We start from the raw sequence: 24768 nt of genomic DNA, 5'->3' as shown, positions 1-24768 counted from the left end.
ACACACACACACACACACAGTTATACACACACACACACACACACACACACAGTCATACACACACAGTTATACACACACACACACACACACACACACACACAGTCATACACACAGTCATACACACACACACAGTTATACACACATACACACACACACACTCACAGTCATATACACACACACACACACACAGTCATACACACACACACACACAGTTATACACACACACACACACACACACACACACACACACACACACACACAGAGTTGTGGGCTGGGGGGTGACGGTCACCATGGACCAGTGGACCAGTGGACCAGTGGACCAGTGGACCAGTGGACCAGGAGCGGGACCAGGAGAGGCGGACTCACGTGGATCTCGTCGAACTTGCCGAAGTCCATGGTCTTGAAGCGGTCGATGGGCGGCCGGATGTACTCGCAGTAGGCGCTCTTCTTCACCAGCTCCAGCTGCCGCACGCACGACACGTAGGCCAGCCGCGACTGGATCTCCGCCATGTCGGGCACCTGGAGCGCCCCCCCCCCCGGGGAGACGGAGTCAGCGGCGCGGGGGTGGGCGTGTGTGTGTGTGTGTGTGTAGGTGTGTGTGTAGGTGTAAGTGTGTGTAAGTGTAAGTGTGTGTAAGTGTAGTTGTGTGTGTGTGTGTAGGTGTGTCTAAGTGTGTGTGTGTGTGTAGGTGTGTCTAAGTGTAGGTGTGTGTGTGTGTGTGTAAGTGTAGGTGTGTGTGTAGGTGTAGGTGTGTCTAAGTGTGTCTAAGTGTGTGTAGGCGTAGTTGTGTCTAAGTGTGTGTGTGTGTGTGTGTGTGTGTGTGTGTGTGTGTGTGTGTAGGTGTGTGTGTAGGTGTAGGTGTGTCTAAGTGTGTCTAAGTGTGTGTAGGCGTAGTTGTGTCTAAGTGTGTGTGTGTGTGTGTGTGTGTGTGTGTGTGTGTGTGTGTGTGTGTGTGTGTGTGTGTGTGTGTGTGTGTGTGTGTGTGTGTGTGTAAGTGTAGGTGTGTGTGTAGGTGTAGGTGTGTCTAAGTGTGTCTAAGTGTGTGTAGGCGTAGTTGTGTGTGTAGGTGTGTCTAAGTGTGTGTGTCTGTGTGCGTGCGTGTGTGTGTGACTCTTATCAGTGGAAGAGCATGCATATGAAGTGCTTGAACATTGGATAATGTTTAACTGGACAATTTCCAAAAGGGAAAATGAAAGACAGAAACAAGGAGCAGAGGCATCGCTCCTCAAAGACACTTCACATACAGGACACACTTCACAGCTCTCTGTTTGGGGGGAGGCTTGGAGGCGCTTGCTGAGCAAGAACCTCTCCCTCATTTATTATGAATCTACTAAAAACAAACGCTTGATATCGGACGGTAACACGGTACTTTAAATACCTTGAAGTAACTTAATATCACCGAATATACATACAGGTAACAATACAAATGATCCACGTCTGTAATCAGACAGTAAAATAAGTCCATGGCCGTACCATGCATCATCATCACATCACCACACATCACCATCATCCGCCCATGTACCTTCACTTTCTCTGCCCAGGGGTTAATGCGTTTCCATAGCAACCACCAACCCGACAGGGAGTCGCCGTAGTTACAGAGGTCCGTCTCGTCTTTGCTGCCCACGTCGATGGCAATGACCGTCTTGGCGCCCATGTTTCTGGCAATGTCCGCTGCAAGACGTGACACACACACACACACACACACACATATTCACACACACACACACACACACACACACACACACACACACACGAGACCACGAGCACATACAGCCGGGGGGGGGGGCAAAGAGACGATGAGGAGGATAGTGTGTCGTGTGTGCTCTGTTGGGTAAACACTTCTTTCTGTTGCTTTTAAAACGTGCCGGTGGGCTCACACAGCACAGCACAGACACAACCACAGACAGCTTGCTTTTCCTTATGGGTCAATAAGTAGTCTCTGGATTAATTTGATTAATTAGGAGATATTCTTTAATTGATCTAATTAGGAATAACAGGTCAGAGACTGAGTCACTACTGCGCCCGCTGCTTCTGTGGGTCGTTCTGCTGTGTGGCTCACAGACACCTGTGCAGTACAGAAAGAAGCCCCCCTGCCGTCGATCCTTCCGTTGTACCAAAGCACAACTTCTGGAGCAACGCATTTTAAAAAGACACAGATAAAGAGTCGATTTGTGTCGGAAGTCTGATTACTCGGATCAACGTCTCTAAGACACCGTATTCCACAAACCTCTGAAGACAGCGGGATAACACCGCCCAGAGCTTTGGGGGGAAAACACGACGAGACCGTTGTTACTCACAGAGGCCGACAGAGGGGAGGATTTCCTCGAGAAAGTTCTGTGCTGTGCCGTTTTTTTTTTCCTCGCTTCACGCGAATACGCGAAGCATGACGTGGATTTGTCGTCATGCGGGTCGTCCACAGAGGAAATTGTCCCCCTACCTCACACCGTACAGCTCGAGTCACAGCAACTGTTGTTGTTGTTGTTGTTTTGTTGTTTTTTCAAAGAGTCAGTACGTTTTATTGCAATGATCTCCATTTAAGCAGAAAAGACGTCCAAAAAACAGACTGGTGTCTAGACAAACAATAGATTCTTGATTTTTTTTTGCCCGTCTTATTATACCTCAGGGGTTAAAGCTGCACTATGTACTTTTGCCAGTGGAGCAAATGAGATTCTGGCAGCCAAAATTCAGATTCTATTCGATTAGCGATCACCTTATCTTGATGATCATGTCTTTATTATAATTTTTTTCGTAACTATGTTACCATAAGACCACGATGAATTGTCTTCATTAAAAAGCTAAATAGTGCAGATTTAATAAAAAGTTGCTTTCATGTAAAAGCTTCAACTAGAAAACTAACCAAATTCACACCACACGTTTTAACACCAGACTGTTTGATGGACAGTTATATCACATCGCCTTGTCCTATAGGAATTAACAAATAGGTAGGCCGTGTGATATCTTGTCCTTTCTTGCAGAGTTCAACATTCAATACAACCCAGAAGTGCAGATTTCCCCCCGTCCACAAATGTTTTAGTGTCGTGTTGCGTGTCACTACTCAGACTGAATTCCAACTTTGGTTTGACGCTTCAATATAGAAAACGAGGCATTGAAAAAATATTTGCCATAAACCAAAAAAACTTCTAAACTAAAAAAAAACCTAAAAACTCTAAAACAAAAACAGACGGGGAAATCTCAAACCCCCCCCCATGGCTGCATACTTACCCGCTGGTACCCACAGACAACCCCCTACCGCCCTGGATGCAATACTGCCCCCCTCTGGCCGGGACGCGGTACCGCACCCCCCCCCCTGGTCTGGGGGGGCCCCCCCCCCTCTACTTGCCTGGCAGGTTGTTGATGTAGCCCCCGTCCATTAGCAAGTTGCCGTCTTTGGGGTCGCAGAGGGGCGGCAGGTACCCCGAAAGGGTCATGCTCGCCCGCACATAGCGCCACAGTGAGCCTAGCACCGGGAGGAGGGAGGTGTGGGAGTCGGGGGGGGGGGGGGAGGGGGAGGGGGGAGAGGTTTGGGGTTGGGGGGGAGGGATGGGTTCAGGGGGATGGAATAACATCTCAATCAAGGTTAACCAAAATGCGTTTGGTTAGTGTCAAACCCCCCCCGACGACCACAACCCCGGCCAGGCGGTCAGGTGCCCCCGCCCGCCCCACCCGCCTGCCCGCCCCCCCCCTCCTGGGGGAGAGGAGAGGGAGCGAGGCCGGGCCTGTGGTCCCTGGGGGTGACCTTCACACTCTGTTGTGCTCCGACGGACACCTGTTACCCGGGCAACAACTGCTCGAGGTAAGAGAGGGCGCAGCGGCGGCGGCGACAGAGCGTCAAGGCCGAGGGGGTTGGCCTCCAGAATTTTGTCCCGACAACATCGGTGCTCCTACCTACGCGAGATCAGACATCCTACGGATCTGAGGTGGCGTTACAGTAAATCTGATTTAATCATCGTTAATCGTTCATTGTCCACATGTTGTCCAAGGGGAAGCCCCTGCGACCAAAACATTGGTGAACGGACTACGGTTGGCAACCTAATCCGAATCTTAAGGAGGAGGAGGAGGAGGAGCATCGGGCCGTTGTCGTGACAACATTCGGGGGGGGGGTTCCCGTGTCTGCCGCAGTGAACATGTCGTGGGTCAACCGTGGCGGCCTGCCCTGGTCTTAGCTCGGTGCCAGCGGAGAGGAGGAGGAGGCCGCTGGCTGCATGGGTTGGAAGGATAGCAAAACAGAGGAGGCTGCGTCTCGCTCTGTCGCGGCGTTTTGAGAGGGCGGGCAGAGAGATCTGAAGCTGCAGAATTGGCCTAATTTGAGGTGAAGGGAACGGTTTGCGTCGGTTGGTGCTACTCGGTGAATCGGACTGAGATTGCGGTGGGGCGGTGTGGATCCTTTGCGTCGCTGACACATCGTGGTATACTAGGAAGAAGGGGCCGTTTGGGTGCAGAATGGGGCAGGGAGTGGCAACTGTAGGATCCAGAACACTTATTGTGAACAATAAAACACTACATGAGGAAAGATAGAAACCAATATGCAGTATATTTACATTAAATATAGTGATTGGCTCATGAGGTAAAGCATTGGCGTGCACATAAAGGCAAGCAAAGCCATAGGGAGGAGGTTGGGGAGGGTAATAATAATAATAACAACAACACGTTTGTGGAGATGTTTAACGCGACATGGAGGTGGAGAACAGGGAAGAGGACGTTCCTTGCATGGCTGAGATGGAAGCATGCTGCGGTGAAGTCAGCAAGACACACACACACACACACACACACACACCCACACACACACTTGGAGAGCAGAAATTCAGAGAATTTAGAGAACTGCCACCACAGACACAAGACGGAGGAAGTGATGACCTGATCTCACGGCTATAATAGACCTACAGAGACGTCCACTGTGCGCGGTGGTACACCTTGAACCTTGAATGAGGTTCCTTTGAGAAGACTTAGATGCAGATGTATCTGTTTCTATCATCATCCCCTCATATGAGCATCATTCAAATGATGAGACACGTTGTTTTAACTAAAAAACAAAACTAAAAAAAACTAACCCTGAGCTTCGAGTGCAAAAAAAAAAAAAAAGCATGGAAATAGAATCTTTCTCGGACAAATCCAAACACACACACGTACACTTTTGTGCGTTCCTAACCACGAGAGGGGGATGACGATTAGGGAGGGAGAGGGTTGGGGGGGGGGGTTGGGGGGTTGGGGGGGGGGGCGGGGACATGATAAACAAGGGGTTCTTGGATAAAGCAGGGCCATCATGCACCTCTCATTCTCTCTTTCTCTATGGAGCGACAGACCCACGGATCGCCGCGGCATGCACTAGCGCTGCCTCGCAGCCAATCGGAGGAGGCAGAGGCAGTGGGACTCAACGAGGGGGGGGGGGGGGGCGGGGCCAAACCAATTTGGAATCTGCGTTGAGCGTTGTCGTCACGACCGTTGGGAGGGGGGAGAACTTATGTCTGCGGTCCACTCAAACAGTGGATCATCTTTAGTTGAATATATATGTATTTATATACACAGAATATATTTATACATATATATGTATATATATATATGTATTGTATATATGTTTGTGTCCGATTCAGATACTAATGACGTCTTTCCTTCCAAACCATGGGTCCCAATGTCCAACTGGTCAGGATGGGGGGGGAGTTAAAGGAGTGAGTAAGGGTGGGGGAAGGAGGTGGGGGAGGGGGGGGGGAGGGAGGGAGGGAGGGAGGGACACTGGGTGGTCTATGTGGTGGTTCGAGATGAGTGAGGTTTGGAGACGGGCGGGGGGGGGGGGGAGGGTGGTGAGGGGAGGGGGAGGCGGTGCGACCGGGCAATGGTGTTAATGTCATTTCTTTCCGATGTCTGACCTGGGACATTGTTAACATAGCAACCATCCACAAGCAAGTGGCCATCCTTGGGGTCGCAGAGGGGAGGTAAATAGGGGGTGTAGGAGGCACTGGCTCTAACATAGCGCCACACACAGCCTGTCAGGAAGATGGAGATGGAGAAGGAGAGAGCACATCAAACATGGGAGGTGGGGGGGGGGGGGGGGTGGGGGGGGAGGGTTCAAGAGACCTATAGACTTATATATATCCATAGAGAGAGAGAGAGAGAGAGAGAGAGAGAGAGAGAGAGAGAGAGAGAGAGAGAGAGAGAGAGAGAGAGAGAGACAGAGAGACAGAGAGAGCGAGAGAGAGAGAGACAGAGACAGAGAGACAGAGAGACAGACAGACAGAGAGAGAGAGTCAGAGACATAGACAGAGAGTCAGACAAACAGACAGACAGACAGACAGACAGACAGACAGACAGAGAGAGACAGAGCGATAGAGAGACAGAGAGACAGACAGACAGAGACGTAGAGAGAGAGACAGAGAAAGAGAGAGACAGGGAGACAGAGAGAGACAAACTAGAACAAAAAAACAGCAAGGTTTGGGAATAACAGGCAGGGTGCTTTGATAGAGAAACATCTGCCCAGTATTTCTATTAATCCCAAATATCCTAAACAAAATTGTTTGTTTGATTTACAAAAATGAAAAAAAAAAATACTGTACAGATATTCTACATGAGGCCAATCCACACATTAATATTACTATAACACGTTTTATACAATTAACATAAATGAGGCCCTTGGTCTTGCAGCAGGCTATGTAAGGTCTGTATACATGTTTGGTTTTAGCATACCAATTAGGATTAGCAATGTTAGGATGGTTCCAACAAGCGAGAGTCGTAGGGAGGGAGGGCGAGGGAGAGATTGAGAAAGAGAGGAACGCTATTGGAATAACAAACTATTTAAGCAAACAAGGAAATCCTCATTATAGGATGTGCTCAGGCCAGCTCTCTCCATTGGCCAACTAGGCTACACACACACTGTCTGACAGAGCTCAAGATTGCTCTTGGAAGTATCAGGGTCTAAGCAGCCAAGCAACCTTACAAACCCCCAAGTAAAAGTACGAGAAGAATTACGACTTTTTTTTTTTAAGATTTAAAAAAAAACGGTAAGGAGGAGTGACAGAACACGCTCAGACAGAGAAGGAGAGGAGTGTGAAGGAAAGCAGGGTGCTATTGGGGTAGGAGGGTGCGGGGTGCTGCGTGATGGAAGGGATAGGGTGCCAAGATGGTCTGGATCCTACAGGGAGATGTGTGAATGAGTGGTGGTAGAGGGGGGGTAGCTGGCGGTCAGGATCTGAACGGGGGTTAAGTGTCCTTGGTAGTAGCGTGTCCTTAGGGCGGACATCTCTAGGAAAACTACATGACTTGTCTTTGTTAAAAAACGGAACAGACATGATGGGTGCAAAGGAAATCGATGGAGAGGCTACAGTTTCTATTATACATGACGTAGTTCAAATGGAGGAGAGAGAAAGAGAGAAATTAGGAGCGAACAAAACATGGAGAGACAAACAAGAAAGCAGAGGTGCGTCCCGCTCCACTAGTACTGCTCTGTTGCCTTGAGAGACGTGGTGGAACGGAATCGGTCCGGTCCGCAGGAGGCAGGGCCCAGGTTTTACTGGGCAAACATTGCGCAGATGGACCCTTTTAAGTCAACACTTTCTGCTTATTTGTCGATTGTGCAGTGGTGGTGGTGGGTGATTTTTAAGCCCCGATAAAAAGGCGATATTAAAGTTGCACAGATTTAATTAATGTTTATATCGACCATATAGTTTTCTTCCAATACCAACCATCTCATTATTTGAATGACTTTTACCAGAACAATCGTTGAGGTTGTGTACATTGGCCATTATAAATTAAATCAAACCGGAGTAGTCATTGATATTTTTTTGCGACGGTACACAATCTAACGCCGACTCAGCATTACGCGAACGCAACACAGGAGCGCCTTTAAGAGAGTTCCGCGAGTGTGTTCTGCGATTGGCTGACGGCCGTAGTGGAGCAGGGCCAGAAGGTGTTAGGTTAGAAGAACTGAGTGCAACACACACGGGGGTCAAGTGAAAAAAGTTAAGGATTTGGTTGAGAAGTCCAACAGCATTACAAGTTAGTTAGTATGCGTGCAAAGAGGCCATAACAAACGTTAACGTTTTGGTTCAGAGAGACAGCCAAGCAGTTGAACATCTAACCTAGAAACCAGCCCCATATCAGGGAAGGCACAGCACTTATTGTCAAGATACATAAAGCGATTAGATGACTGAACAATTAAAAAGACCCATAGAGTACAAAACTAAATTATTCCATGTGAGCAATATTATTTCAATCTTAAAGAGAAAGCTCTCAATGCATGGGTCGAAACACACAACAGGACCTGATGCATATCTATGCGTGTTGTTGGTGTGAACATAACTACTCATGCACTACCAAACACAGTGATACTTAACATAATGGATATGTCGTACATGTGGGTCATCAACACTGCAGCCTGACCTGGTGTGCTCTAGAAGCCAGCTCAGCCCCGGCAGTCTACCTACCGTCCTGGTGCACCCGCATGGACGAGGCCGTGATGTCCGTGGTGACGTTGAAGTAGGGCAGCCACAGGTCCTGGACACACAGAATAACAAGGGTGTCTAGTGCAGCCGGCGCCTGCATATCACACACACACGGCCTCAGGAACGCAGCCTCTTGCTGTCAATCTCTATGAACAGATTTCTGTGAGTGTGAACGCAGAAATCTGTAGGAAACGGGATAAGATTTTGGTATCTGAAGCGCACTGGTTTCTGCTTGTAGTTGGCTTGTGGTCCGAGCAGGATTGACCAATCACGTTTGAGCGGGCATGAGTCGCTATACGGGTGATGAATCAGCTTTCTATAAGCTGTGATATCGGTTTACAGAGATTAGCCAAAAAAGTTGTCTGGACCTAAAACACCTACAAATATCCGATATCCATTATCCATTATTCATCAGCCGGCTCCCTGGAACCCTCTGAAATATTGTCCGGGCCAAAGGAACAAAAAGGTTGAGAAACCCTGATCCAGATCACAAACATTTAAGTTCTGCTCAAAAGACGGAAAAAGGGTACGTTTGTGGTGGTTGGTGGCGGTGGTGGTGACCTCTCACCTCAGCTTGCTTGTCCAGAAACACTTTGTAGATGCTGGTGTTGAAGGCGGAGCCCGAGAACATGGAGGTGATGGGGTAGGTCAGGTCCAGCACGGTCTTGAACACAGAGTTCATGGCCTGCAACGCAAGGATGTATTCAGGGTAATCCGTTTGATAGATCATGTTGAGCCATTCTTCACTTGCTGGACATAGAGAAACGTAGGCCAAAAAACGTCAACGTGGGAGCCCACTAATGGCACCGTCCCACAGAGGGCACTGGTGTACTCGCCCAGCAGTCAATTTGCATAAGCTACATTCTGTTCTGATTGAACCAATGGCAGACACCGACAGAGCTGTACGCCAAGAACGCCAAGAAACCATACCAGTGTTTCCCACACATAGGCCAATGTGTGGCGCTGCGCCACAGATTGAACAACGAGCGCCACAAATTGATTCCGCTTTTCTTATTTATTTTTACTTGAACGCGATTTTTAAATGTAACTCCGCCAGCCCGTAATCCCCCCCCCCCCCCCCTCCGCGCCGTCAACAAATCCGCCACACATTGCTACCTGGTCTGTGGGAAACACTGCATACATAAATATTACGTAATATCACATCAAAATACGAACAACATCTCAATACATAATGCGTCCCCCCTATAAAAACCCTTTAATACTGTATATAGTGAGGTCTCTGCCAATTCCAGTCGCAGTCACCCCAAAAAAAACCATTAACGAAAAATGAAAACCACATGAGAGCTTGTGTTAACGCGAGCCATGACTCCCATCAACCCCGGGTGCTTTATGGGTCCGCGTGAGGGGGGCGTGGCCGTGTTGCTGTGTGGGGGGCTGTGTCTGGAGCAGCCAACCTTGGACCACTCTCTGGCTCTCTGCTTGGTGCGGACGGCGCTGCGCTCCTCGGCGTACAGCGCCCCGATGAAGGAGCCGATGGAGGTCCCGCCCACGATGTCGATGGGGATCCCCGACTCCTCCATGGCCTTGATGACCCCCACGTGGGAGCAGCCCCTACATGGTGGGGGGGGGGGGGGGACAACAGCAGGTCAGACAGAGAGCGCCGTTGTGCTACAAAGATACGCTGATCAGAAACACACAATCGCCCTTAAATGAAGTAAGCAGGAACTAAATGAACCACGGGCACTTGAGGGGTGAGTTGATCACACAATCCCTGTGCACGGCTCTGCTCGGGTCTCGCAAAGCGTTGGTTAACATTTCTGTGTACTTTTAGTAAAATGATCAAAGTTGTACAAGGGGGGGGGTAACGCTAAAATACAAAGAAGTCAGCTACTTCCATCTACAAAGGCTTATTGGTATGGCAGCGCACCCTGGCACAAGCCTGTGTGACGTTGGTTTTGACCCCTACAGGTGGCCCGTTGCTTGGGTGATAGATCGGCCTACTAAAACAGGGGATGACTTGCTAAACTAAAGGTTGCGTTTCACATTCTGCCGCTGTTGCACCTTATGCTGCAGACGCAGCGAGCAGCACCCCCCACCACCACCCCACCCCCCCCGCTGGTGTGTACGGCGTGGGTGTCTCACCTGGCCCCCCCTCCCCCCAGCACCAGGGCGATGCTGTTCCCGGTCAGAACCCGGGCCAGCCGCGAGAAGTCGCTGTGTCGGTCCACCGTCTTCTCACACACCTTTTCGTACACTTCCCTCTGCGACACACAGACGCACAGACGCACAGACAGACACACAGACAGACACACAGATGCACATACGCACAGACAGACACACAGACGCACAGACAGACACACAGACGCACAGACAGACACACAGACGCACAGACACACAGACGAACAGACACACATACGCACAGAAGCACAGATGCACAGACGCAAAGACACACAGACGCACAGACGCAAAGACACACAGACGCACAGAACACAAATACATTACAAGACGAGGAAACAGAACAGATGTTAAGAATCAAAAACCAAGCCAATGTGCCGTACATTATTTGACTCCTATAACGCACGGGATTAGTACAAAGTACCATTCCATAAAAATAATCCAATCACGACCAGCTTTTCCGACACTGCGGGTATTACACGCGGGATCCCCTGCCAAATCCGACAGCTCGTAAACCTCAAAGCTGCCGTCCCCCCCCACTCCCAAACACTGCTCTCTCATGCCAAGTCTTTCCCCAGCCCTCGTGGGGGGCCCCGGGGGGGGGGGGGGGGTCCACGGGGCCCCGGCAGACGCGGTGGAGGAGCCGTACCAGTTTGGTGGGGCTGCGTCTGGAGAAGACCCGGCGTGGGCACTTGAGGTGCAGATGTCCGGAGCACCAGCTGCGCATGTTGAGCCACTCCACCGTCCTGGAGGGGCCCGGCCCGTCCTCCCTGTGCAGCAGCACCAGCTGCTTCAGCGCCCGCACAGCTGTGTTCTCCAGCATCTGCTCCAGCTGGGGGGGGAGGAGGGACCAGGGGGGGATGAGGAGGGAGGAGGAGGGAGGAGGAGGGACCAGGGGGGAGGAGGAGGGAGGAGGAGGGAGGAGGAGGGGGGGATGAGGAGGGAGGAGGAGGGACCAGGGGGGAGGAGGAGGGAGGAGGAGGGAGGAGGAGGGGGGTGATGAGGAGGGAGGAGGAGGGACCAGGGGGGGATGAGGAGGGAGGAGGAGGGGGGGATGAGGGAGGAGGAGGGGGGTGATGAGGAGGGAGGAGGAGGGACCAGGGGGGGATGAGGAGGGAGGAGGAGGGAGGAGGAGGGACCAGGGGGGAGGAGGAGGGAGGAGGAGGGAGGAGGAGGAGGGAGGAGGAGGGGGGGATGAGGAGGGAGGAGGAGGGACCAGGGGGGGATGAGGAGGGAGGAGGAGGGAGGAGGAGGGAGGAGGAGGGGGGGATGAGGAGGGAGGAGGAGGGACCAGGGGGGATGAGGAGGGAGGAGGAGGGAGGAGGAGGGAGGAGGAGGGGGGGATGAGGAGGGAGGAGGAGGGGGGGATGAGGAGGGAGGAGGAGGGACCAGGGGGGATGAGGAGGGAGGAGGAGGGAGGAGGAGGGAGGAGGAGGGAGGAGGAGGGACCAGGGGGGGATGAGGAGGGAGGAGGAGGGAGGAGGAGGGACCAGGGGTGACCAGGGGGGAGGAGGAGGGACCAGGGGGGATGAGGAGGGAGGAGGAGGGACCAGGGGGGGATGAGGAGGGAGGAGGAGGGACCAGGGTGGGATGAGGAGGGAGGAGGAGGGAGGAGGAGGGACCAGGGGGGAGGAGGAGGGACCAGGGGGGATGAGGAGGGACCAGGGGGGAGGAGGAGGGGAGGAGGAGGGACCAGGGGGGACCAGGGGGGAGGAGGAGGGAGGAAGAGGGACCAGGGGGGAGGAGGGAGGAGGAGGTGACAAGGGGGGAGGATGGGATGAGAGGAGGCGGGATGAGGAGGGACATGGGGAGAACGTTAGGGTTGAGCGGTGTTGACAGGACGTATCCATGACACATGGTTATTAGGTCATACGTGATACGTATGTGGTTTCATTTGAGGCCATTAGAGTTTCAATATAGAATCATGGCCAAGCGTTTTTAGCTTTTAACACTGCCAGTGGCCTTCGTTTCACCCCTTTTAAACTTTAATGTCGCGTTCTGCTAAGAGTAAAAATCACCCACCCTTAAAAGTTGTTACATTCGAGAAGCAGGTATGGTGTACATTACCGTGTATTGCCCCCCCTCCCTTTCCAAACGATTTCAATCCGACCAATCACAGTTTACATTAGCCTAGGACACAGACCTCTATTTAAGTGGATTCAGGGGTTTACAACAGGACTGCGACCCTCCCTCTCCTTTCAGTGTGGCGACGATCACCCCCAACAAAAACCAATCCATGAGGCATTCCGACGCGTGCAAGTGTGCGTCCCCCCGGGGGGCCCCCCTCACCTGTCCCAGGGCAGGCTCCTGGTCCCCCAGCCCCACGATGAGGATGCAGTCGGCCTGGCGGATGCAGCGCTGGGTCCAGGGGGTCATGGTGTGGTCCGACTGGTACAGGACGATGCGGTTGATGTCCTCCTGCTGGGCCAGCCAGCCGGACAGACGGTACTCGTGGACGCTGGGGGGGGCAGGAGGAAGAAGACGCTAGACGTTAAAGAGGGATGACGTCGTGTGTTGTGACCACCCACTCTCTCAGGCCCCGTCCACACGCAACCCCCATTTTTTGGTGAAACCGCACAAAGTCTTGTGCGTCTGGGCCGACCGTCCGGACGGATCCGGTGCCCGAAAAACACCACTTCTCTGAGACCAGGTCCCAGGGTGGATTCAGATAAAAACGGACACATGCGGTTTCGTGTTAGGATTCGTGTGGACGCCTGAAACGCAAACGATGACGCAAACGCCCCCCCCCCCCCCCCCCCTAATTTTTTGTATTTTTTAAATTTGATTTGTATTATTTTTGTAGCTTTAAATACCCTTTTAAAGCCCCATGGTAAATTTAATTACTAACTGTACGTTAATTAAAGTATTTCTGCTCAATCTGCTCAATAAGGTTTAACAACTGCTTTCTCCTCCTGGACTGTATGTTTGTATACAGCGAGCAGGCTTGATGCGTGCAGGCTTGAAAAAACTCACTCCAAAATTTTTTTTTGATGAATGTGATCATTTAGCGCTGATGCAACCTTTAACTGGACGCTCACCTGTCCAAGGCAGAGCCCCCCAGGCGCTCCCTGATGATCTCACTGGTCAGCAGTAGGGTGGGGCCTGGAGGAGCAGCAGGGAGATGAGTGGCGGCGGTCCACATACACAGTGATACATCAGATATACATTATACATTTAGCCCCGGAATTGATTTCAGACTAGCTATTTGTCTGGACATTTTCTTAATTAAATTGAGTGACCAAAATACTAAATATACTATATTACTAGATACTAAATTATTTCTATATATATAACCCCCGGCTATATTTAAATAATGATTTATCTCTCACCATGTTGTGATTGTTTGGTAAATCTCGTACACAACTCCTAAGCTTCTTAAAGTCAGGACTTAATGTCTTCACATTCATCTTATCGGAACACACACCAACACACCACCAGTGGTGGTAAATCTACCGGGCCGACGGCAAACAGCGTGGATGGTTTCCGCCCCCGTCCGTCGAAGGCGGACTCACCGATAGCGTTGAGGGCGTGGCTGAGCTCCAGGTTGAAGGCGTTGATGGGCACATCGTCGCAGACGGGCAGCACCGCCACCGTGGACAGATTGCTGGCGGGGTTGGTGACGTCCGGGCTGGAGGTCACGGACGACAGGCCGATCGATGACCCTGCACCGCACCGGGAACCGTCAACGTTTTGTGAACGAGTGGAAACACAACGCTCTCCCCACTGCAGTGAACTGGATTGTGTGTTTGGGGTTGGCCCAGTGGTCCGGCACTGTTGGCCCGCCGCAAACAGCTCCTTGGTTCAAACCCCAGGGGGGCCTTTTTGTGTGGTGTTCCACTCATCCACGTGAGGTAAATACTCCTGCCGGTGCCCTTGACCTAGGCACTAGGCAGTAGCCCTGGAGTTGTTCTCCGGGCCCAAAAAAATGACTATGATTAAAATACATTTTAAAAAGTAACCCCTAACCAATAATTTCTGCTGCCATTGGCCTCATCGCTGAAGCCACATGTTCACCTGATAAAGCAGCCTTTGGTGGGACGTTCACTAAAAAGGAGTGAGTGTTTATCGTTAGAACAAGAAATACTATCATCTAGCAGCCCTCTCGTATGGAGATGAAAGGAAGAACTGTCATTCTAGCAGAACAATGGTATGGAGATGAAACGTGATAAAACCATCGAAGCTCCGTACGACCCACACCAGGACCTCCGGTCATCATCTCACCTGCGAAGGGCCCCTGGCCCTGCTGCAGGTTCCCCAGGATCTTCTGGCCCAGCAGGTGGATAAGGCGGGTCACCACCTGTCAGGGGGCCGACGAGGCAAGGGTCAGTACCGTCAGGGGGACATCACCGCATTTTGGCCTCTACCGCTTTGTCTCACGGCGAGTTGACAGACACACACACACACACACACACACACGGTGCTGCAGGGCCAAAATAGCCCCGCCTCCCATCACTCACTCGCAGTGCGATCTCTCGCGGTAATTCACCGCTTTACTACAGTCTGTCGCGCTGTCGTATCCTCGTATTCATCGTTATATTTATCTTTGTATACAAATATAAAATTGTACGCCCTCAATGGTGTGTGCAATTTTCCCCTGTGGCATCGAAAACGGTATCGAATATCTACATTTTCAAGGTATTGCCTCGAAGTGAGAAAGTCCAGTACGTCGACGGTCACCCTAATCGGGCGGGCGTGATGCAAGGACGCGTAGGGGAGAGAGCCGGGTGGTTCACCTACCTGGGGGTACCGTCTCTTGATGTGGTTCAGCGTTCCCTCGGGCAGTTTGACCAGCTCCGTGTCACGGACGGCGTGCACGGTGGTGGCGCGGGGCTGTCTAGTCAGGGCCTCCACCTGGAACACAGGTGAGGTGTTACCCTACTGGGGGGATCTATGGTACCATAGAACACATAGTTCTCCACTGTTGAGCAGCTGCCCCAACACTACACCAGAGAGTGTCTAGAAGCTTAGTAATCACTGTGGCTCTTGGTGTGTGGCTCTGGTCACACAGTTCACAAGTTCATATGTAATAGAGTATTTGGCCACAAGGGAGTGCAAATGAGTTTTGAGTTGTAGTTTGGACAGTGATTTTGTACACAGCAGACCTGTGCCGGTAAAACAAATGTCTCAATCAAACAATAACGTCAACAAGAAATCCAAAGTACTTAGGCGAGACAATACGTCGCGTTTGCATGTGGCACTACGCAAAACCTGGGCATGGTAGCAGGCATTCATACATGCAAATACCAGCATGACCTCGCTTGTGTTTTCTAAGCCAGGATTCATTTTTCAAATAACGGTAAGCCATGTTACAAATGTAAAAGACGGGAGTAAGCAGGAGCTCACCACTCCTATGAGGTCTCCTCTGCCGTACTCCCCCACCAGCTCCTTCTTGCCGTTGGCCTTGCGGATGACCGAACGCAGACGTCCGTTCAGAACGATGTAGGTGCAGTCCGACCGGTCGTCCTGCCTGCGGCACGGGAAGCAAAGGCGAATATATATTAAATAGGAGCCCACAACTATCTAATTTGAACGGTGGTCGTAGTGTCACGTAGTGTCACCTGTCATATCAGCCACAACAAAGGTCAGTGCCATTGACACTATGTTTCCTATGATCCATTAAAGTAACAGACATCAACATAGGGCTGCTCGATTATGGAAAAAATCATAATCACGATTATTTTGGTCAATATTGAAATCTCGATTATTCAAACGATTATTTTTTGAAAGTTTGAAAACATGATGCATTTATTCATAATTTCGCTCCAAAAAAACACTTTGTAAATGAGAACTTTGAAATTTCCCCTTAAAAATATACACAAAATGGTCAAATAGAAAATAAAGTCCAGATATGAATCCAGCTGTTCTGCAATTTCTATTTAAATTTTTTTTTTATTTATTTTTTTTTCAAAATCGTTTCAACTCGATTATATTAGTTTGGTGATCGTTTCACTCTGAAATCGCGATCAAAATTTGATTAATCGCACAGCCCTACATCGACATCCATCAGAGTGTTCCTTGGCGTACCTGTAGAGGGCCCTGCCGGCCTCGACCGCGATCCAGTCGATGGCAAAGTCCATCTGCCTGACGAAGGCCGACATGCGCACGGCCACAGTGTGGGCGGCACTCAGCACCACACTGGGCTGTTCCCTCATGATCCTGCAGGGGGGGGGGGGGGGGGGCATCACACACACACACACCGCTTGAGCAAATGAAACACTATGCATGCAACGGAAGTGTAGTCAGCGTTAATGTATACGAGGGATGGGTTGAAAGCTTTCACGTGTTGATGAGAGACACAAGGGACACAACAGAGAGAGATGATCGTGGAGTTCACGGTTTGTACGTTTCGTCATTACATCGTCGTGCGTTGCGACATTACATCGTCGCAACACACACATATCTCCACTGTGTTTCACGGGAACATTAAGGCCCAGTCCCCATTTCTCTCCCCTTAACGAGAACACTTGCTTTGAGTGCCCTTAGCTGCAAGTCAGCTCCCGAGCTGGCTAGAGTTCAAGGGATGATTTTAAGGGAAAAACAGCACTACCCCCTTGCTCCCCTTAGTATTGGGAACACCCTACACCCTTCTCGGGAAAGCGCAAAAAACATAGGGTCAGGGCTCAGAGGGGGAGAACTGGGACAGGGCCTAACGCCTTTAATGTGTGCTCTTCTCACTCGTAGAAGTCCGACTTGGAGATCTTCAGGAAGGTGCAGTCGCGCACGGCCTTGATGGTGAAGATGAGGGGCTCCCCGGTGAGAACGGCCAGCTGGCCGACCATCTCCCCGGGCTGGGTCACGAACAGACACACCGCCTCCTGCTTGTCGATCATCCGCTGGTACACGTGCAGACAGCCGGACAGGACGAAGTGCAGACTCACGTCCTTGGAGAGTGGGGGAGAGGAAGTGGGCAGCCACCAGTTAAATGCCTCTTTCGGGGGACTGCCCTTTTTTTCCCCAGGGTTTGGGATCTGTAACAGGGCCGGTGGGGGGCTGGGAGGAGGCGGTGGAGGGGACCGTGTGACCGTACGCTCACACAGATGAGCGATACGGAGACACAGAGCTGACCAGAGCTTGCTTCCCATGTAACTGGGTGAAACACCAGTGCATGGGTCAAGCCCGGAAAAACAATGTATCTTTAAAAAGTTATTTTGATCCCTGGTTTAGTATATTTCATACAATTGACATTTAGTCATTTAGTCGTACTTTTATCCAAATCAACTTACGAGTTAGTTTGGGAACAATCACACAGCATTGAGCATACAGTCACATTGGAACAACCAGTTCAAAGGTAAATGTTGTTAGAGACTAGAGGCGCGACACGACATGCAAAACGAAAGTATGTAAATCGCCATTTGGACAACAGCTCCACCATATTGGCATAGCGGCTACACATGTATCTCATGAACATTAACAGAGAACATTGCCTGCATTATACTTCCTAATATGGTTAAATAAACACAAATGTGGGTGTGGGGAAAACCCACACAAGAAGCGGCAGGAAGCGGCAGCATGTTTGCCGCAAGAAATCATCTGTTGACTGTTAATGCAGTTGACTGTTAAGTCACAATTTGAGGTTTGCCGTGGGGCAATTTGTTTGCTTTAAAGGGGAAGTAGCAGCAACGTGTACTTTCATCAGTAGACAAACAAATACCAACGGCTGGACGGTTCGATCTCTGCTGGAACAAGGTTTCAATTGTTGTATTTGAGCACTTCCGCCTCGTGTATGAAAAGTGCTATATAAATGAAGTCGCCTTGCCTTGCCTTTCTGATAAGTTCAAATCTATCACACCACTGGTCAATTGGCAAGTGGCCAATGAGGACCAAGGAGGAAAAACCACAATTGCATAACAGCAGTGTTAAGACATTTAGCAGTGTTTAGGCCTGGGCAATAAATCAATAAATGATCGTATCGTGATAGACTTTTGATCAATATCAATATAAAGCATGTTGAATATATATAGATAAGAGACTGGACCACCGAATCTAGCAGCTGGGCTTGTTACACAAACACGGCTCCATACTTATTTACAATATTTGAGTGTTTTTCATCGTTGTGTCGACATTGGAGTATTGATCAATGAAGTACAGTGGAAGGTCGTATTAAGTGTTAAACAGTAAGTGTTTAAATCCAGCATGGTAATTCCTAGACTTTTTAGGTCATTCAAATGATCAATAGTTATCGATATCGATCAATATGATCAAGTTATATAACGTGATATGTCGTTCAGCCACATCGCCCAGGCCTAGTTCACGCAGTGGAAGATGTGGTTTACCTGGTCTCCTTGTCTGGCCAGGACCGCGCCAGCTTTAGCTTGGTGCAGCGTGACCCTCCCGTTCAACAAGGCAGGGTCCTGCATGACAGGAGACAGTCCAGTCAAAGGGATTTACTATCAGCACACGGCCTATGGAAGCATATATGTAGTAAAATTAAAATGGAAATGCAATTTGCAATTCAATAAGTCATTACATTATGCAATTGACAATTCATTATGCAATTTAATAATGTAATTTGTAAATACGTTATTCAAAGTGTATTTTAATATGCAAAGTGACAATGAAATCCTCAATAAAATTTGCAAAAGTTATAACAATAAAAATAGAATAACATTTTGTCAAATGTTTTGAGTTCCTTTATTCAAATTGATAAGCTATAGCGTCCCCGTGATTGCAATGCACTTCGCCACGCTCCGTGTGTTGCAAAATTCAAATGACATTTCAATCCGCAAAACACTTTGCAAATCGTTTTGCAAAACGTATCAGCCAATCGCGTCTGGGCGGGAACTACGTCACTTGCTCGTAGTTTCCTTGTTCATGTTCGTATGTGTCAGCAATGGAGGAGATTGTTGATGCTCCCGCAGCAGCTGCCAGACCGTCTTTTCCGCCATTTTCAGTTATAATTACGTAAACTCAGTCAAACCATAGACCTATTAAGAGTCAAATCTGGCACAATGCTAGGCATAGAAAATAAATTGCAACGTGCGTTATGGAAGCATATATGTAGCAAAATTCAAATGGCAATGCAATTTGCAGTTCAATAAGTCATTGCATTATGCAATTGACAATTCATTATGCAATTTAGTAATGTAATTTGAAAATACGTTATTCAAAGTGTATTTTAATATGCAAAGTGACAATGAAATCTTCAATTCAATTTTAAAAAGTTATAACAATAAAAATAGAATTAACATTTTGTCGCCTTTATTCAAATGGAAAGCTGTAGCGCCCCCGTAATTGCAATGCACTTTGCTACGCTCCGTGTGCTGCAAAATTCAAATGACAATGACAATCAATTTCAATCCGCAAAACGCTTTGCAAAACATTTTGCAATCTATCAGTGAATAGTGTGTGGGCAGGATCTACGTCACTTCCTCGTAATTTCCTTGTAATACCCTATCTCCCAGAGCACGCACTCTATCAACTGCATCCGTGTCTTCAACACGATTGCGGAGCGTAGCGACAATCTCCTCCATTGCTGACACATACAAACATAAACAAGGAAATTATGAGGAAGTGACATAGGTCCCGCCCACACATGATTCGCTGATAAGATTGCAAAATCTTTTGCAAAACTCTTTTCGCCCACATAATTGCATAATGTAATGACTTATTGAATTGCAAATTGCAAATTGCATTACCATTTGAATTTTACTACATATATGCTTCCATACACGGCGGCAAGTGTCAGTGTGGCAGGGTGTAAGCAAACATTTAAAAAGCAAAAGCAAAACAAACCAATTTTTTTTTTTTCTTTTTCTGCCCAGCGTGCATGGTGGTTACATCACCGTCGAGGAGAAGAGACCAAACTGACCTCAATCTTCATGAGTTTCAGGATCTCCTTCTGGGCCTCCTCGAACACGGTGCCGCTGGGCTTGCCGGGGCTGGAGGAGAAGATGCTGTCGGCCCCCAGCTCCTCCTCTGGGTACAGGTAGACCCCGGACGGGGCCTCGTCCAGGGTCACCCTCTTCTCCCGGGGGTCCTGGGGGCAGACCAGACGGAGGAGGCCGGTCAAGAGAAACGCCTCGCTGTTCGTCTTCAGACAGCGTTCGTACTGGACCCGTTGCCAAATATTTTGTACATAAATCTATCGTTTGAATTTAGCCTGGTGCTGTAATCGATGAACTATGAATAAATGTGTTCCTGGGAATCATGTGGTTGGCATTTTGATTCATTCACCGAATCCAAAGCAGAAACATGATAAGTCTGTTTCCTCTTAATCTAATCAAGTCAAACTAGACACGCATCAAGGATATAGAAAGAGAGCGAGTGAGTGAGTGAGTGAGTGAGTGAGCGAGCGAGCGAGTGAGTGAGTGAGTGTGTGAGTGTGTGCGTGCATGCTTAGGGAACGGACCTTGGTGGGTGGGGTGTTGCCTTCGTCCGCTGAGACAGAGATGCGGCCCCTCTCGTAGGCCATGTCAAAGTCAGAGCGCAGGCTTTTCTGCATCCCTGCATGGGCACACACACACACACACACACACACACCAAACAGTTCAGCGCCCAACCACACCTCTGGCCATGTTGTTCCCAGTGGTGTTGAAGCTAAACGAGGTCAGTGCACTGTGGAGCTCACAGGCCGGTGATACAACATGACTACAGGAGAGGAAAGGACACTCCATGTCTCCTTTCATAGAACGATAAATCACATCATGTTGGGACGGTTTAAAGAACGATAAATCACATCAGGTTGGGATGGTTTAAAGAACGATAAATCACATCATGTCGGGACCAGTTTATAGAACGATAAATCACATCATGTCGGGAGCATTTATAGAACGATAAATCACATCATGTCGGGAGCATTTATAGAACGATAAATCACATCACGTTGAGACAGTTTTAAAGAACGATAAATCACATCATGTTGGGAGCATTTATAGAACGATAATCACATGTTGGGACCGTTTAGAACGATAAATCACATCATGAAGGCCCATTTCATAGAAGTATAAATCACATGTTGGGACCATTTTTTAAAACCATATATCCCATGTTGCAGCCAACCCAATGTTAAAGACACGGACAACAGAGACCGAGAGCACAACAACAGTCTCACCAGCGATGTCCACCGGCATGGAGATGGTTCTGCTGAGCGTTGGCACCGTCGTCCCTTCTTTCCCTGGTTCCCCACCTACGCATAAAAAACACACAAGCAGCAAAGCAAAGGTCCACAAGTCAGTAGAGTTCACAGTCCTCCACCGTACCGCATCACAGGGGATGGGACTGTGCTGAGGCCTGGATCACACCAGTTCACCCAGTTCCCCCAGTGCATTGTGTGTGTGTGTGTGTGTGTGTGTGTGTGTGCGGGCAGCCCACCTTCGCCCTTGACGGCGGCCTCGCGGTGCTCCTCCGTGACGGTGAGGCTGCCGAAGCGCTTGCCGTGGCGGATGGGGCTGGTGCGGGGCTGGTGGGGCTGCACCGGTGGCAGACGCAAGGCCTGCATTTCCTGCATGATGGACAGGCGTGTTAGGCCCGGGTCAGAGCCCCCCGGGGGACTACAGCTCGGCTCAGAGCAGAGCGCAGGTTTAGATCGGAGCCAAGAGAAGGGATGAAGTGAAGGATGGAGAAATTGTGTGATCCGATCCGACGTCGTCCACGTTTTAAATGCAAATCGCTTCGCATGTGGTTATTACAAACACGTGAATACGTAAACAACGGAACAAGAACATGTAAAAGTCAATATAAAGATATGAAGATTCAGTGTAGCCACGGGTTAAATAGATCGCACCATTCTGTGTGTGTTGGGAGCGTTTATGGAACGACAAATCACAACGTGTCGGGACGGTTTTATAGAACGATGGAACAAGAAAATGTCAACGTCAACATAAAAGATATGAAATATTCAATGGAGCTATTGGGCTCAATAAATCACACCATCCTGTGTGTGTGTGTGTGTGTGTGTGGTGTATGGTGAGTGTGTGTGTGCGGTGTATGGTGTGTGCGTGTGCGTGTGTGTGTGTGTAATAAACTCACATGGCAGAACAGCTCGTTGGTGAGGCCTAGGTAGTTGTGCAGAGCCAGCACAGTCACCCTCTGGAGGCGAACCATGATGATCTGAACACAAACCATGAAACCAAAACCGTGAATGTTTTGAGCCCTGGTTCCCAGCGTCGCTGCCGTCAATTTGTATCATTTGACGTGGAACCACTATGTTTAAAAAGGACTTCCCTATCTTCCGTTCGGTTTCTGTTGTATTCTGTAACCTTGTTTCAAAATGACCATTGTGCAAGGCTTGCAGAATAGTCATTTAGCAACGTCTCTCTTTGAAAAGGGATTTCTGAGCTTCCACCCGGAAAAACTTGGCTGAAGTTCAATACAAACCAACACAATAAAGAGCAAACCTACCAATATGCCACTTACTGATTAATTACATTCATTTGATTGGATGACGTGTTGTTCTACACAATAACAGACGATACTACACACAGCTATAGGCACGCACCTGTACGACCCGCACCAGACTCTCGGGGTACTTCTCGAATATGGACAGGAAGGCCTCGACGGGGAGGCGGAGCACGGTGGAGACCTCGGCCGCCCGGGCCGACATGGTCCGGTACGGCTTCTGGTGGCCCTGCAGACCCACAACAACCCCACAACGGGATCAGAACCAACGCCACGACGTCACAGACCGTCCTGTGCGTTGTTGTGTTGTGTTGTGTTGTTACCGTGATGACGTCCAGGATGCTGAGAAGGCTGTGGACGCTGTCTCCTGGGTAAACCTCCTTCACCACGTTTTCCTTGCCGTCCTGAGAGACCGGGACACACACGTCTTAAGTTCCTATACAAATATTCTGTTAATCAGTTCACTTGGATTTCAAGGGCCGAGATAACGACCTTAAAATCTCACTCGTGAAAAGGCTCTTTGCAGGGCAAGATTAAATGGATATAGACACAGCAACACAGATGCAAGACATTTAATACATGTATAATGAAGGCATGCTAGTGGCTTCATCGACGGAGCTTTACATTCCACTCAGGTAGTGGCAGGGAATGAGCGGCACTGCTGCTATTGCTAAGCTGAGATGTTCAAATGAGTGAATCATTGATCACCATTCCAGTAAGGCACAGTTCCAGTTTCCCATCCTGGACGACATAGATGCTGCTGTCCGGCTGGCCCGGTCGGAACACATGCTCTCCCTGCTGGAACTGCAGGAACACCATGTGCCTGCACAGCTCCAGGAACAGGGGCTTCTCAAAGTGACCCAGCACACTGTAGACCCATCAGGGAGGGGTGGGGGGGGGGGGGGGGGGATGGGGGCGGGGGGGGGTGGACATAAGAATATAAAAAACTGTGATTATAAAAAGGAACATGAAAACAAGCTTTCCGCTTTGGTCAGCAGAACAGAATCAATAGTCACATTCTTGCAACTGTTCAATTATTGAAGTCTCTTTTTCCAGTGCTTTTCCATTAGTTGACAGTGAGACAGGTTTAAGTGTCAGGAGACGCCGCCTCACTGCGATTGAAGAGAGATTTCTGCTGATGATAGCAAAAAAAAAAAAAAATTGCTCTTTCACATGCTTTGTCTTCCTTTCCTTATATGGCACCTAAGATGAGCCCCTGGGATAAGCAATTCATCCTGCTGGCACCTTCCGTTGATCGAAGCGTGGCACGCACAAATCAGGGCATGCTTAGCGTCAACGGAAAAACCTCCAGTCATGAATCATAAAATGTTTTCCGCCGTAAATCAAGCGGTGTGGCCCTGGGGTGTGGGGGGGTGTGGGGGGGGTTGGAGGGATGGGAGAGGGGGGTCCTCGCCCTGTCGACCTTACCGGACGTTTTTGAGCATGTAGAGCACCTCGGACGGCAGGTGGGAGTTGGCCACGTCAAACTCTGTGAGGTCCGCCTCCAGCACGGAGGGGGGAGGCTCCTTAGCCTGCAGGATGGGCACCTCCTTCTTGAAGCGCAGGATCCTGCCGAGGGGGGGGGGGGGGGGGGGGGGGGGAGAGGGGGGAGAGGCAGGGAGGGAGGGAGGGGAGAGAGAGAGAATGACTATGACCGCAAGGAGAACCCACTGTTGTGCAAGGAGAGAGAAGAAATGGATGGGCGGGTGTGCCACTGTGCCGGCGTACTTTTTGGCAATGTTGAGCATCTTCTGCTTCTTTTTCAGGCGTGGGCGTGATGAGGAGGAGGTGCCCACTAGGGAAGAGGTAGACTGGGACACCTAGGACGGAGGGAGAGTCGGGGACAAGCTCTTCAGACGATAATGTC

General features: G+C 49.8%; 1 protein-coding gene across 5 annotated transcripts in view; it reads right to left on the bottom strand.

Annotated features, from left to right (window-relative positions):
• The window catches only part of pnpla6 (patatin-like phospholipase domain containing 6), a 38518-nt gene that overhangs the window by 5382 nt on the left and 8368 nt on the right, over nucleotides 1–24768 (bottom strand). For 2 of the 5 annotated variants that reach the window (XM_084465749.1, XM_084465747.1), the window contains exons 6-32: nucleotides 24630–24721; nucleotides 24330–24470; nucleotides 23610–23769; nucleotides 23225–23305; nucleotides 23002–23130; nucleotides 22533–22613; nucleotides 21876–22005; nucleotides 21616–21690; nucleotides 20914–21008; nucleotides 20374–20541; nucleotides 18839–18916; nucleotides 17241–17446; nucleotides 16590–16721; nucleotides 15909–16032; nucleotides 15303–15416; nucleotides 14787–14862; nucleotides 14078–14227; nucleotides 13604–13667; nucleotides 12855–13023; nucleotides 11215–11397; nucleotides 10533–10651; nucleotides 9845–10001; nucleotides 8998–9114; nucleotides 8412–8481; nucleotides 3341–3457; nucleotides 1523–1671; nucleotides 367–519 (exon numbers count right to left, since the gene is read on the bottom strand). In XM_084465749.1, the coding sequence (XP_084321875.1) occupies nucleotides 367–519; nucleotides 1523–1671; nucleotides 3341–3457; nucleotides 8412–8481; nucleotides 8998–9114; nucleotides 9845–10001; nucleotides 10533–10651; nucleotides 11215–11397; nucleotides 12855–13023; nucleotides 13604–13667; nucleotides 14078–14227; nucleotides 14787–14862; nucleotides 15303–15416; nucleotides 15909–16032; nucleotides 16590–16721; nucleotides 17241–17446; nucleotides 18839–18916; nucleotides 20374–20541; nucleotides 20914–21008; nucleotides 21616–21690; nucleotides 21876–22005; nucleotides 22533–22613; nucleotides 23002–23130; nucleotides 23225–23305; nucleotides 23610–23769; nucleotides 24330–24470; nucleotides 24630–24721 (3330 nt within the window). Of the gene's footprint in view, nucleotides 1–366; nucleotides 520–1522; nucleotides 1672–3340; nucleotides 3458–3502; nucleotides 4460–5861; nucleotides 5979–8411; nucleotides 8482–8997; nucleotides 9115–9844; nucleotides 10002–10532; nucleotides 10652–11214; nucleotides 11398–12854; nucleotides 13024–13603; nucleotides 13668–14077; nucleotides 14228–14786; nucleotides 14863–15302; nucleotides 15417–15908; nucleotides 16033–16589; nucleotides 16722–17240; nucleotides 17447–18838; nucleotides 18917–20373; nucleotides 20542–20913; nucleotides 21009–21615; nucleotides 21691–21875; nucleotides 22006–22532; nucleotides 22614–23001; nucleotides 23131–23224; nucleotides 23306–23609; nucleotides 23770–24329; nucleotides 24471–24629; nucleotides 24722–24768 lie in introns of those variants that run through there. The other 3 variants (XM_084465751.1, XM_084465748.1, XM_084465750.1) reach the window with 3 other exon arrangements.

The sequence above is a fragment of the Micromesistius poutassou genome (genome assembly GCF_964030765.1).
Source record: "Micromesistius poutassou genome assembly, chromosome: 3".
NCBI lineage: Eukaryota > Metazoa > Chordata > Actinopteri > Gadiformes > Gadidae > Micromesistius > Micromesistius poutassou.
Note: the sequence above shows the minus strand (reverse complement) of the source record. Positions and strands in the feature narration are given on the sequence as shown.